Below are 15,544 nucleotides of genomic sequence, written 5' to 3' on the forward strand. Positions count from 1 at the left end.
TGCTTATGTGACGAACTGAATGTAGTTCACTATCTTTGAGAGAATGAGCACCAAAATTAACTATTAAAATATTATTTTAATAATCTCTCTTCTCCTTATTTTTCTTTCTCCACCCAAAGTCACGTTCTTCACCAATAACAGCTTTGACTTTTTGAACAATTTCACCACCTCTTCCACCTCTTGATAAGTTTGATAAGTTTAACTTTTAAAGTTTTATCATTAATTTGGTAACAAAAATGATCTTTGGATTTAATTTAATTCAAAAATTAATTTAATGAGTTCAATTGAATCTCGATAATTACATGCTACCATCGATAACATCGTTAATTAAAAGTGATTGGGATGAATCTGATTCTGATATCATATAAAAATATAATATTTGATTCAAGTCCATATAAGAAGATAAATTATCCAAAAAAAATTCGGATGCGAGACTTCTTTAAACATTGGCACTAGCTATAAATTCAAATTCAAATGCTTACTCATTGAATACATATTTCAATAAACCACACTCATATTCTACTATTTATTTTTAATGGGAATGTCACTACCTTTAGAAATCTTAATGACACGTCACAACCCAGAATTAGTAGTTCCAGCAACAAAAACACCTCGTGAGAGAAAACATCTTTCAGATATAGATGATCAACGCAGTCTTCGTTTCCAAATTCCCATATTATTTTTCTACAAATATAATATTAATCCTTCACTAATGAAAGTGATTAATTATAAAGATCCTGCAAAGGTTATTAAAGAAGGATTATCCAAAACACTAGTATTTTATTATCCATTAGCTGGTAGGTTAATTGAATTAGAGAGTAATAAAAAGCTTGTTGTGGATTGTAATGGTGAAGGGATATTGTTTATTGAAGCTGATGCACATGTGAAGCTTGAAAAGTTAGGTGACAACATTAAGCCACCATCAATTGCTATATAATATACCTGGTTCTGATGGAATCATTGGCTGCCCTCTTTTGTTGGTTCAGGTAAATTATTATTACTTTTTTCTACCGTCTCATGTGGCCTAATAGTCGATGAATTCAAATCTCAATGGAGACGTGAAAAGTATTACTAGTATGTGTTGTCATGTGTGTCTAAAATTTAATAAGCAAAATTACACGGTATATGTACTATTGGGAGATAATAGAAATCTAATGAAGTAGTCGAGTTACGTATAAACTAGGCGAAACACCACCTTTTATCAATGCCAAAATTTGCTTAATTTGATTCTCTTTTCATTGTCACATTTTGCTTTAAGTTGAGTGATGGAAAAGGAGAAGTGTCAATAATATAATATTGGACGAATTCATTAACTTATAATATGACTTATAATTGATATAAACGGGAATCTTAATAGCTCAATTGATTGATTATCTGAACTTTTACTTAATTGGATGAGGTGTGCCAAGAGTTTGGTACTTTGATTTTGCTTCCGATAACCATTAAAGTTCTTTTAATTAATTAAGCTAATATAATTGGCCTCTATCTTTTTTCATAGGTGACCCGTTTTAATTGTGGCGAATTTGCGATAGGATTCAAGATTTAATCACACTATGACGGATGCATAACAACAACAACAACTCAGTGAAATCCCACACTGTGGGATCTGGAGAGGGTAAAGTGTACGCAAACCTTACTCCTACCAATATAGGATGACTGTTTCCGAAAGACCCTCGGCTCAAAAGAAGCATATGGCATGAAATTGTTTCAAAATGCGTTAACTGAATTTATCAAAGGAACTTCAACGCCTACTATATTACCCGTATGTCAAAGGGATCTCTTTAAGTGCTAGATCCTCACCACGCATTACATATACACACCATGAGTTTGAAAATGAGCAAGTGGAATACTCAAGCAAAATTAATGCATGGGACGATAGTAAGTTGATACAACACTCATTCTTCTTTGGAAATAAGGAGATGGAAGCCATTCGAGATCAAGTTGCTCCGAATCATCTAGCAAGTAGTACGATATTCGAGTTACTAGTCTCGTTTTTTTGGAAGTGTCGTACAATTGCTCTTGATCTGGACCCCAAAGAGGTTGTTCATTTGACTTACCTTGTATTCGAAGTTCCCGAAGGATATTATGGGAATACATGGGTTTCTTCAGCAGCAGTATCAATAGCAAGATGAACGAAGAGTACATTAGATAAGTGGCGGATTTAATGGTGATTAAAGGGCGACCGAAATTGACTAAATCATGGAATTTTATTATTTCAGATAATAGATCTGCTGGATTTGATGAAATTGAATTTGGATGGGGAGATCCCATTTTTGGAGGGGTTCCAAAAGCTATATCTAATATTAACTTTTGTGTGCCTCTTAAAAATAACATGGGAGAAAAAGGTATTCTGATAGCTATAAGTTTGCCCCCACTGGCCATGGAAAAATTTCAACAGATTGTCTATAAGATTACTTTCAAAAATGTAGAATAAAGATTTCAAGTTTTTTAACTTGCACCCCAAAATACATGGTTTTATATGTAAGTAGGAAATTTATGTGGAAGATTAATTGCGAATAAATTTAATGGCTATAGAAATAGCTTTTCATGTATATGCATATAAAAGTTAATTTTATCACTATTGATTTTGGCCTGATAAGAAAATACATAGTTGAAATATATAATCATTGAATCTAAAGAAGAAATACACAATAGATACTTCATTATTTTTGACAAAACTAATTTTATTTGGCCAAAATGGAGTCCAAAACAAGTTATTTTTTGTTGTTCTTATTTGCCTAAAATAAAAATAAAAATACACAGTTGAAACAAAGAGATAAGTGTCAAAAACACATATAAACTATTTTTTTTTTTTGAGTTTCATACCTGAGTGAGTTTCATACCTAACTCACTCAAAACTCACTCAGGTATGAAACTCAAAAAAAAAGATAGTGTAGATGTGCTTTTGATATTATCTCTAAAACAAATGGTTGAAAGTTGAAACAAGTCTCTATTGTATTTAAAGAACAAATTTTAAAAATGCAAAGTTGGGGTAAATTTTGCATTATATATTAAGTTGAAGCAAGAAGAAATACTTGAATAAATAATCGTAGATGAGTATGTAACAATTAATGGTTGAAAAATTGCCTACTTGGAAGTTGATTTTTCAATATTTTTCATCCTCACACACCTAAAAGAGAGTGTAGTTTCTCTCTTTACGACATCAACATCTAGGGATTAAAGGTTATCAAATAGCTAATTAGTTCAAATAATTAAGACTCTGGATAATTCAAAGGAGTCTCAATAAAAGACGCCAAATTTAGAAGATCATTATAATTTAAAGCGCAGGGAAGGCTCAAACATATTATTGGCCTAAAGCGAAAATTGAATGGAGGTCTTAAACTTTAAAAAATAAATTAATACATTTTTCTTACGAAGTGTATTCTTCTACCTCTTTGAGATGCAGAATTGTTAATTTTTTTTATGACCGATTCTTTTAACAATTCTTTTTCAATTGATAATATATATATAAAAGGCAGTCCGGTGCACTAAAGCTCCCGTTATGCGCGGGGTTCGGAGAAGAATTTATTATACGCAACCTTACCTAGCATATATATTTATATATATCATTTTTTTATAGATAGTCTCAATATTTTTTCTAAAATAATCTATAACCTCTTATTGCTAAAAAAAATAAAAATGAGGCGCCTCAAATTTGAGGGCTTAAAGTGCTTGTTTTTTTTCTAACTCTATGGAGCCACCCCTGCCCAAGCGGTCTTTGCCGGAAGCCGGAAGGGTACAAAACCATCATAAGCAAGGTAGTCTGCCACATGTTTGATACGAGTACAATGCAGCAATTTTACTTATTTACTTTAAGAAACAAGAGTGTACAAACGGACTAACATCATATGCATATATCTGAAGACAAAAAAATAGGAGCACTAGCTAGGAACATAACATTGTACCATCATTTAGACACAATTAATTCAGTTACCAGAAGCAACAGGAGCAATAGGAACATCTTTGTTAACTACCCCCTTAGAAGTACAATTTCCTTCTTCAATAGTATTATTCTTCCACCCTTTGCTCTTTTCGAATTCCTTTGCTATGTCATAGGAAGCATGTAGCCCAAAAAAGAAGTAATAGGCCAAAAGAAAGCATGTCCAGCCAGCAAATCTTATGAACGAATCTTTATCTATCGAGCCCAGTAGGAAAATGTTGATTGATATTGAGGCTGATGGCAACCAAGGTACAAGAGGCACACCCCAAAGCTTCGGATTTCGAGCCTGAGGAATGAAAATACAAATTCCAGCAGTTGCTGAAAACCAAATAGGCAGAGTAAAACAGTATGCAATCCATCCTTTCTCGCTAAGTCCCCAATAAGCAGCCGTGGCAATTGAGGACCCGAGAATGAGCAATAGGCATATAATTAGCTTGTTGCGGTTTGCATTTGTGGTTACACCGCTTACATAGTAACGACGGACAAGGAGAGCGAGGGCAACGAGCATGAAGATGAAAAGGGTGGAGATTGACAAGAGATTGGAGAGAATTTCAAGCTTCGTGAAGAAGGCGATGAGTGCTGTAGCAGACATCATGACAGCCGTGGCATTGACAGGCGTACCTGTTTTTTCATCAACATAGGAAAACCATGGAGGCATCATATGAGTCCGCGCAATGTGAGTGAGATAACGAGCCTGACCAACTGCGCCTACAAGCAACACTGAGGTCATTCCTTTCAATGCACCTGTAGCCAGTGGCAAAGTCAGAAATTTCGCTAAGAGTATTCAAGATTTAATATTATCTATCTACACAGTAAAATGTAGCTTCGCCCCTACCTGCAGCCACAATATACTGCGCCCAACTCCATCCAACGGCTTTGAACGCCACGGAAAACGGAGCATTAGGATCAATGCTCTGATAAGGCTGCATAAGACAGAGTGTTATAGCCAATAAACAGTACACAGTAGTGGTGATCACCATAGAACCAACTAGACCAATGGGGATATCTCGAGCTGGATCTTTAGTTTCCTCAGCCATAGTCGAAACAGCATCAAAACCAACATAAGCAAAGAACAACACCGCAGAAGCTTTGAAAATACCACGAGCACCAAATGGCGTAAACGGGGTGTAGTTCTTGGTATCCGCCTTGATTAGGCCACAGACAATGATGAAAATGATCACCACAATGTGAATGATCGACGCAACATAGTTGAGACGAGAAGAGCCCTTCGTACTACGAATGGCAATGATGCAGATTATGAAGCAGACCCCAACCGCGATTGGGTCAAGTTGGTTGTAGCCCTTGGCTAAACCATGAGCCGTGATGAGGAATTTATCAGGCTTGAAGTTCAGTAGAGTTGCAAAGTATGAGGTCCATGAACGAGCCACTGCAGCACCACCAATCACATATTCAAGAAGGATGTTTCCAGCAGCAATGAAGGCCACGAAATCACCAAGCTCCACCCTCAAGTAGGCAAATGAACCACCTAAAATAATCATTTTAAAATTTAGTACATATTCCTTAATAAAAACTCCATGAATATTATTGAAACTATAATTAAGTAAATAAAAGTGTGATGTATCTAAAAGTTTAACCTTTTTCAAATGAAGATGGTCACACATACACTTCAACAAACATTAATATGCAGTTAGTGATGATAATTTCAATTTATCAAACATATTTGACGAATTTATCTGATCAGGACTCGTAACTCTTAGATGGGATGATTTTAAGTTATTAATCAACACCTTATCACTATGAGTTTCATAATTAGTATGCATATTTACTAATCATTTAATCAACAGAGTAGATGAGATTATACAATCCTAATAGGTCGTATTGAATGATTGCCAGTGATTAAACATTGAAATGCAGTAACAAATAATTCATTTTGTCAATCGAAATGCAGTTAACATTTTACAATTTGTTCAAAATAATTCAGACCATACTAGAATTTACAAATTAGGGATTAGACTATATATTATTTAGAACCCAAAAACAAAATTGAAAATTGAATGGGCGTGAGCACTGGGAATATACATGGGGTAAAAAAAAAACGGGAGCCAACAGCATAAGATTTCATACTGGATGGATAATAATAGACCCACATCTCTATCTTTTTCCACTTACATACCAGATTGTTATATACGTTTAAATTTGTGATGTACACCTAATTTACACATGACACACTACAATGATGTGTTTTACCACTAGACCAAACACTTCAAAATTCAATTTAATTTAATTTATTTAATTTATTGATTCTCGTAAAATAAACATCAAATGATCCTAAAAGTCAAAAAAATACAGCCGGAAATGAGGATCCAAAACGAGCGTCAATTTTGACACTAATTAAAGCATAAGTAGACCCCAGTAAACGAAAGAAAATGTGAGAAGGAACGTAATTACGTTAGCTTTGCGCTTCCAATCTGGAATTTTGACTCTTCAACCCTGGCCCTATTATACACTGCGAAAAGCTTAGTGGAGATTCAAATTTCTGATTTGCTGCGCTGTCTTTAGAGAAGTCAACAACAAGTCTACAACCTTTGGTTCATTACATTTTCATATTGGGCTATATACGACTCACATCTCGTTTGATTTAAAAATAAGTTGTATGAAAATTAATTATGATGGATACTAAAAATGACAGCATTAATATCCAAAATTTTGTAAGCAAATAGGAAATTATAGGGTATCAAAAATTTATCCCGAAATTATCACCATTTATCCATCACACCAATAATGTACACATCATTTGGAAAAAGAAGAAATATCCAATACTCCCACCCTTTTAGGATCAACCTTTTCAATTCAATCGACTAATAATAAACTTCTAACATTTTAATATGTGAAGTGCAAATTATTGACAAATGCATGTGTACGCTAGCTTGCTGTTACTATCCCACTTTTCGTAATATTCTCGAAATTCAATTTTTCGTTGTAATAATATAAGCTTATAATCAAAACTCCTTGTATAATTTCTTATAGAAAAATTAATTTTATATTGACAACAAATTTACCTGTGTTTAATTCAACATTGAAAAGTGGTTTTAAGATAAGAGATTAATTAATAGATAGTTGTAAAAAATTTACTATATCATGTTATTCTAAACGTGCCTTGTTTTCTAAGTTACTATCCCACTACATTTATGGACAATTCTTATCTAAAGGTAAGTATGATTCATCTAATCTTATCTTAATCAGAGATCTCAAATTCTGAAAATGGTAAAAAAAAATTCTAATAAATAACGTTTTCTAATCTTACACGGGTTAGGGTTCAGGCAAATTCAAATTAATCGAGATTTTGAAACTAATGATGATGATTACCTGCAACAGGGATCTCAACGGCAAACTCAGTGTAGCAAAAGACGGAGAGCAAGGCAGAGACGCCGGAAACTGCATACGACAGTACAACAGCAGGGCCAGCGTCTTGGCTCGCTTCAAGCCCCGTCAGTACGAAGATTCCTGCCCCGATCACCGCTCCCATTCCGAACCATATTAGATCCCACCAAGTCAGTGTCTTCTTCATTTCATGCTGACTCCGTGACTTCACCTCCAGTTCCGCTTCATCATTCGATCGCGTCAGTGCCCGTTCGATTAACCTCCTCGGAGTTTGCCTCAGCGCATTCGCGTAATTGCCCCAGCTCTTAAATGATTCCTCCGGCAGAAAATCGTCTTTTGTGCACACACAATTTCTTCGCCTGATTCCTCCTCCTGATTCTGGTACTTCATTTTCCATCCCCATGTTGTTTCACTTTCTGCATACATTTTGAATATAACAAAAACCAATTAGCAGTACATAAAAACTGATTACATTACAATTCTTGACAATCCAGAATTTTAAATTTATGAGTTCTAGATTCTAGAAAAAATAGATTTCTCCATAAATTATTTATTCACGTTAGGTAGTTTTTCAACGCAATTCTGCCAAACTCGTGGCTAGAATCAATAGATTGGGCCGACTAGTTAAGTAGTCAGGGACTTGAACCTGATAAAGGAAACAGAATGTATAGCACAATGAAATGAAAAGAAGAAAATTTCAATAAGATGTTTTCCCGAGAAAATCTGTTTGTACTGAAGAAGTGAACGCTGACTCCTCGTAATAATTTTAACTTAATTCATATCTCATAAATAAAGAAAACAATCATATCTCAGATCCCAAAATATGCAAAGCAATTACACAAAAATACCTAATTGGTTTCACTGAATAATTGGAGAAAAGAAAATAGAAGGAAGATGAAATATATATACCTGGTGATTAGCAATGGTTTTTGTTCAAAGCTTGAAGAAACACACTGGTAATATGCAATGTACCTAGACACTACACTATATATATAAAGAGGTATTTGTGTGAAGCAGATCTGCTGTATATGGAAAGATATTAAACAGCAACTTTTAGTGTCTGTAGTGTGTATGGAAAAATATTAGTAGGTGTTTGGTGCAGGATTTGGTATCCAAATTTCAAATTTTGATTCTAAATCGGTGTTTTTATGGAAGTTTGTAACAGGATGTAATGGGAAATAGTGTCTTAGGATCTATTTGAATTTTTTGTTTATGAATTGTGATTTACTCATTTTATAAAATTGCATGCGTTTTGATAGTTTATAAGCCTTTTATATTTATGAAAAAAAATATAACTTATGACATTCAAATTACATGTTCAAACAAAATTTTAACTTCAAATCAACGTCAATTATAATTACTTATTTGAATTATGTCCAAATGAAACCCACTATATATAAAGTTGGATTGCTTAACAGTGTATAAATAAATAAAACACACAAATAATTGATACTACCAAAAAAGAGACCATTATCCTAGAGTCAACCCCTTATATATATATATATAAAGCACGAAAATCCTTAAAATGTTGGTTGATTTTTTTATTCTTCATTAAAAGATTTTGCTTTAGACAAAATTATCTTTTCACCATTTTCCTTCAATTAATATATCATTATTTTAATGATATTAAATATTAATTATAATAAATATAATAAAAAATTAAATAAAGAAGATTTTCTCATCACAATTAAATTTCTACCCGAAAAATTCTTTTCCAACTAAAATCTTGATCTCAAAAAAAAAATTGGTCAAAAGTCTTTCAAAATAATAGACAAAAAAGATTTTTTAAAAAAGTTGCAGCAAAGGGTCCAAAAAAATAGCCCAGCAAAAGATTAAAAAAAAAAGAAGAACAACGTTCAAAACAAATATGGCCAAAAAGAAATTCTTAAAAATGGAAAAAAAATTATACTCCTAATGTTTAGTACTTAAAAGTTGGCTAAAATTATACTTCTTAAATCTTTTTAAACTATATTAAAAGTCCTAACTTTTAAATCTTTTTTTTATTTAAAAGATGTAAGAATTTTTAATTTATATCTCATGGTAAATATCTATATCAAAATCATCTTTTCACCATTTTCCTTCAATTAATATATCATTATTTTAATGATATTAAATATTAATTATAATAAATATAATAAAAATTAAATAAAAAAAAATTTCTTATCACGATTAAATTCCTACCCAAAAAATTCTTTTCCAACTAAAATAGACTTGATCTCAAAAAAAAATTGATCAAAAGTATTTCAAAATAATAGGCAAAAAAGATTTTTTTAAAAAGTTCCTGCAAAGGGTCCAAAAAAATAGGCCGCAAAAGATCAAAAAAAAAGAAGAAGAAGAAGAACAACGTTCAAAACAAATATGGCCAAAAACAAATTCTTAAAAATGGCAAAAAAATTATACTCCTAATATTTAGTACTTAAAAATTGATTAAAATTATACTTCTTTAATCTTTTTAAATTATATTAAAAGTCCTAACCTTTAAAGCTTTTCTTTTTATTTAGAAAATGTAAGAATTTTTAATTTATATCTAATGATAAATACTTATATCGTCTTGAATTGTCATTTACGTTTAGAATTCTTCAACTTCTTCTTTGTTTAGAAATCTTGACTGGATTAGGATAGGAAAACTGAGTTAGATTTAATTTCAGCCTATATCAAACTTTCTTATAAAATTCCATATAAATCTCTTAAACCGCAATTGTAAAAATATAATTTTTTTCTCTGATTTTATGGTATAATAATTAAGGGTTCCTGTTTTAGTGTAGACCAAATCTAATTTATTTCTTTTGTTTTTGCAGTATATCGTTAGCTCAAACAAGTATGGATTTTGGTAAGGTTTTTTTTAGGTTATCCTTTCATTTAATTATTAACTATCGAAAACAATTTTCTATTCCATAAAATACTAACAATAAATTATGAATAGTTCTGCATATACGTATGTTATTATTGTTGTTGCAAATATTATATGTGCTTCTAAATTGTTATAGTGGCTACAGTTTTGCTTAGACGTCAACCTGCTCATTCATTAACATCAAAAAGGTTGGCATCTCATTTCTTCTAAATGGAAATACTCATAACAAATGCCTAAAATTGTGCTTAATAATATAGTGTAGACATAATAATTTATTTTTTATATATTTAAAAAGAGGAGCTATAATTATGATTGCTTGCCTAATCAGTTGGACTTATAACATGTACCATTGACTTCCACGTTTGCCTCCTCTTGTTAGTTGTTACAATCAGACACATACCGTAGTCTTTCCCTATTACGTATTTTTTAAAATTAGAGGAGATATAATACATTATCAATCCAACTGTGTTGACCATTTAGTTTTTTTTTCATTTTCCTTTCAATGTTAAGAATATATAATTAATGTTATGAAAGTGGATGTCCACTTTGTGGGATCTATTAAGCAAGTTGTTCATAACTTGTTCTATTTTTTGGCTATAAAAATGGTCATATCTTTATAATGTAAAATATACGCGATATACTCTGAATTCTCTCAATACTCTCTTCTCTTACTATTTTTTTCTCCTTTATTCTTAATTTGCTTAGTTTATTTTATAATAGTTCAGCACGAGCCTTCATCACTTTAAGCTATTTTAAAAAGGTAATAAAATGGTAAGAATTTTATTTTCTTAAAATGTCGAATATCTCTAAACTTGAATTTGTTGCTCTTGATATATTTGGAAAAGGCTACTTATCATTGACATTAGATGCCGAAATACACCTAGAATCGATGGGTCTGGCAGACACCATCAAAGATGACAAAACGGCATTTAGTCAAGACCGTGCCAAAGTCATGATATTTCTCCGCCACCATCTTGATGAGCGGTTAAAATTATAATACCTCACATTAAAAGACCCCCTTACACTGTGGAAGAATCTAAAAAAAAAGATATGACCACCTGAAGTTGGTCATCCTTCCACAGACACGTCATGATTGGCTCAATCTGATATTAATGGTTTTCAAAAATATAACTGAATATAATTTTGTCTTGTTTAGAATTATAGGACAGTTAAATTTATGCGGAGAAGAAATCATTGAACAAGACAAACTTGAAAAAACATACTCCACATTTTCATCCGCGAATATGCTCATGCAGCAGCAATATCGCAAAAAGGGGTTTTAAAAATATTTTGAATTACTTTTCCACCTTCTTATTGTTGAACGCCACAACGAACTATTATTGAAAACACACACTTCACATTTTCACCCGCGAATATGCTCATGCAGCAGTAATATCGTGAAAAGGGTTTTAAAAAAATATTTTGAATTATTTTCACCTTCTTATTGCTGAACGCCACAACGAACTTTTAATGAAAAATCATGATAGTCGGCCCGTTGATTCTTTGTCATTCCCTAAAGTGAATCAGACAAACTATAACCAACGAGAAAGAAGTTATGGCCCCAGTGTGGTTGTGGTCGATTAAAAATTTATAATAATGATGCTTGGCTGGCATCGAGAAATGATCAGCAATATAAAAATTCAGAAAGTATATGTCATATATGTGGAGGTATGGGGCACTGGTCACGGACCTGTCGGTTATCAAAACGTCTAGTTCAATTATATCAGGCATCCTTGAAGAGGGCAAAAAATAATCTAGAGACAAACTTTATCTTTGTAGATAATATTGAACTTATGCATCTGGATGTAATTGATTTCTTTAATTTTCCAGAATAAAATGTGAATATTGATAAACCTAATAATATTTAAATAATTTTCTTTTTATTTGTCTATACTCAATAATATGTTTTATATTTTTTTAATTCATGTAAATAAATAAAATTTGTATAATGAGTCATGTTTAAATTATAACATTTACCTTATTTCCTTTTGAAGAAAAATATAGATATGTCTTAAATTTTATTTGGATCAATGATCAATCACGAGGATATTTGTGTAATTGATAGTGGAACGACTCATGTCATTTTTAAAGACAAGAAATATTTTTTCTACTTTCTTAGAAGAAAAGAAAATGTTACTACAATTTCTGGCAATTCAAAAATTATTGAAAGCTCTGGAAGAACTACTATATTTCTGCCTAAGGGGACAAATATTGTTATAGAAGATGCAATATTTTTTTTTAAATCCCAAAGAAACTTGTTAAGTTTTAAAGATATCCGCAGAAATGAATTTCATGTTGAGAAACTAAATGAAATTAATACTGAATACCTTGCTATAACCAAGAGTGTCTCATGCCAAAAATATATTTTGAAAAAATTACCAACGTTGTCGTCTGGCATATATTGTGCAAAAATTAGTGCAATTGAAGCACATTTGATCGTAAAGCAGAAGTTTACTGATCTAAATATATTTGTGCTATAGAATGACCAAATAGGTCATCCTAGATTAATAATGATGAGACGAATTCTTGAAAATTCAACTGGACATCCGTTAAGGAACCTGAAGATTCTTACGATTTGATGAATTTTCATATGTTGCTTGGTATCAAGGTAAATTAATTACTAGACCATCAATCCTGAAGGTTGGCATCGAATCTCCTGCCTTTTTAGAGCGTATATATGGGGATATGTATGAACCTATTCATCCACCTAGTGGATTGTTTAGATATTTTATGGTCCTAATAGATACATCATCAAGATGGACTGATGTGTGCCTCTTATCATCTCACAACCTAGCATTTGTGAAGTTGTTAGCACAAATAATAAAATTAAGAGCGCAATTCTCAGATTATCCAATTAAGGCTATTCGTCTTGATAATGTTGGAGAATTTACATCCTAAACTTTTGATGATTATTACTTATCAATTGAGATAAAAATTGAACATCATGTTGCTCATGTTCATACTCAAAATGGCCTTGCAGAGTCATTTATTAAGCACCTACAATTGATAGCAAGACCTCTACTAATGAAGACAAAATTGTCGATTACTGTTTGGAGTTATGTTATCCTACATGCAGCAGCACTTGTACATTTTAGACCGATAAATTATAATAAATAGTATCCGTCACAATTAATATTTGGTCATAAGCCAAAATAGCCCATCTACGAATTTTTGGTTGTACGGCATACGTGCCTGTAGACTCACCCTCCATAATTTGAAGGTTGGGCATATATGTTAGGTTTGACTCACCCTCCATAATTCGATACCTTGAACTGTTGACATGAGACTTATTTACTACTCGATTTGCAGATTGTCGGTTTGATGAAATAATATTTTCGCAATTAGAGGGAGAGAAAAAGGATCCCGAAAGAGAAAAAAGAGAAATTGCGTGGAAAGTTTCATCACTATCTCATTTTGATCCACGTACCCGCACATGTGAGCAGGAGGTCCAGAAGATCATCCACTTACAGAAAATAGCAAATTAAATGACAAATGCATTTCTTGATTTAAAACGGTTAACTAAGTCACATATCAATACAGTGAATATGCTTATCCGAATTGATGTCCCAAAAGGACCATCTACTAGTATCATAGCTTCTGAATCCCAAAAATGCCTGAAACGTGGTAGGTCATTGGGTTCAAAAGATAAAAATCCTAGAAAGAGAAGCGTAAGAAATTATAAAAATGATACTACAAAAGAACCTCTTAAAGAAGGTCAAGATTTGAGTAATCTTGATATTTCTGAAGAAATCAGTGAAACCGAGACTCAAGTTAATAAAGAACTTTCAATAAGTTCTACCGATAATGAGATAAATTTAGATCGATCAAAAATCAGGATTAATAATATTTTTGCATATAATGTTGCACTTAACCTCATGCAATATAGTGAAAGTCTTGAGCCTAAATCTTGACGTAGATGTGATTGGCCAAAATGGCAAAAGACAATTCAATCAGAATTAGATTCACTTGCTAAACGTGAGGTTTTTGGACCTGTAGTCCAAACCCCTAAATGTGTAAAATCAGTTGGCTATAAATGGATTTTTGTGCGAAAACGAAATGAGAAAAATGAAATTATAAGATACAAGGCACGCCTTATTGCACAAGAATTCACTCAAAACCCGGAATCAACTATGAAGAAACATATTCACCTGTTATGGATGGAATAACTTTTTGATATCTCATCAGTCTATCTATACATAAAAATCTTGAAATACATCTAATGGATGTAGTTACAGCTTACCTATATGGTTCGCTTGATAATGAAATTACATGAAAATCTCAGAAGGATTAAAATTGCCTAAAGTATGTACTAAGTCTCGGAAAATATACTCAATCAAATTGCAAAGATCATTATATGATCTGAAACAATCAGGACGTATGTGGTATAATCTCCTTAATGAGTACTTGATAAATGAAGGTTATATAAATGATATCATTTGTTCATGTGTTTTTATTAAGAAAACAGAATCAGAGTTTGTTATACTCGTCGTTTATTTTGATGGCATAAATCTCATTGGAACCTCTGAAGAGGTCCAAAAGGCGATTGAATATCTAAAGAAAGAATTTGAGATGAAATACCTTGGAAAGACAAAAATTTGTCTAGGTCTGCAAATTGAATATTTAGCAGACAGGGTCTTTGTCCACCAATCTGCCTACACTGAAAAAATCTTTAAATGATTTTACATGGACAAAGCACATACATTAAGTACTCCAATGGTTGTTCGATCACTTAAAGTGGATAAAAATCTATTTCGACCTCTAGAAGAGAATGAAGAACTTCTTGGTCCTGAAGTACCATATCTTAGTGCTATTGGTGCACTTATGTATCTTGCTAACGCAATCAGGCCTGATATAACATTTTCTGTTAATTTGTTGGCAAGGTATAGTTCATCCCCAACGCGAAGATATTGGAACGTTATCAAACATATTTTGCAATACATAAATGGTACCATTGATATGGGTTTGTTTTATACTAACAAAGGTTGTGCAGGCCTTATTGGTTGCAGGTTATTTATCAGACCAACATAAAGCTTGATCTCAAACATGCTATCTATTTACACACGAAAGAATTGCTATATCATGGTGATCTACAAAGCAGTCTATTGTTGCTACTTCTTCAAATCATGCTGAAATAATAGCAATTCATGAAGCAAGTAGAGAATGTGTGTGGTTGAGATCGATGATACAGTTCATCAAAGAAAGATGCGGCCTAGAAAATGATGTTAAAGTACCTACAGTTATATTCGAAGACAATGTCGCGTGCATAGCTCAATTGAAAGATGATTTCATAAAAGGAGACAGAACGAAACATATTTCACCAAAATTATTCTTCACACATGATCTCCAGAAGAATGGTGATATTGATGTACAAAAAGTTCGTTCGAGTGATAATCTTGCAGATTTATTCACAA

The 15,544-nt window shown here is 32.3% G+C and overlaps 1 protein-coding gene and 1 pseudogene across 1 annotated transcript; one reads left to right on the forward strand and one right to left on the reverse strand.

The window, feature by feature from the left end:
* The first annotated feature begins 565 nt into the window (after window positions 1-565).
* On the forward strand, window positions 566-9,514 carry LOC129872611 (alcohol acyl transferase 1 allele GSa-like; annotated as a pseudogene).
* Window positions 3,779-8,517, reverse strand: LOC129874511 (cationic amino acid transporter 1). Its single transcript, XM_055949803.1, has 4 exons — window positions 8,192-8,517; window positions 7,268-7,698; window positions 4,776-5,426; window positions 3,779-4,684 (listed from the first exon to the last, which is right to left on the reverse strand). The coding sequence occupies exons 2-4, from the start codon at window positions 7,683-7,685 to the stop codon at window positions 3,927-3,929; spliced, it is 1,827 nt and encodes a 608-aa protein (XP_055805778.1). The 5' UTR covers window positions 7,686-7,698; window positions 8,192-8,517; the 3' UTR covers window positions 3,779-3,926.
* Window positions 9,515-15,544: the final 6,030 nt, after the last annotated feature.

This window comes from Solanum dulcamara, chromosome 11 (assembly GCF_947179165.1).
Source record: "Solanum dulcamara chromosome 11, daSolDulc1.2, whole genome shotgun sequence".
Taxonomy (NCBI): domain Eukaryota; kingdom Viridiplantae; phylum Streptophyta; class Magnoliopsida; order Solanales; family Solanaceae; genus Solanum; species Solanum dulcamara.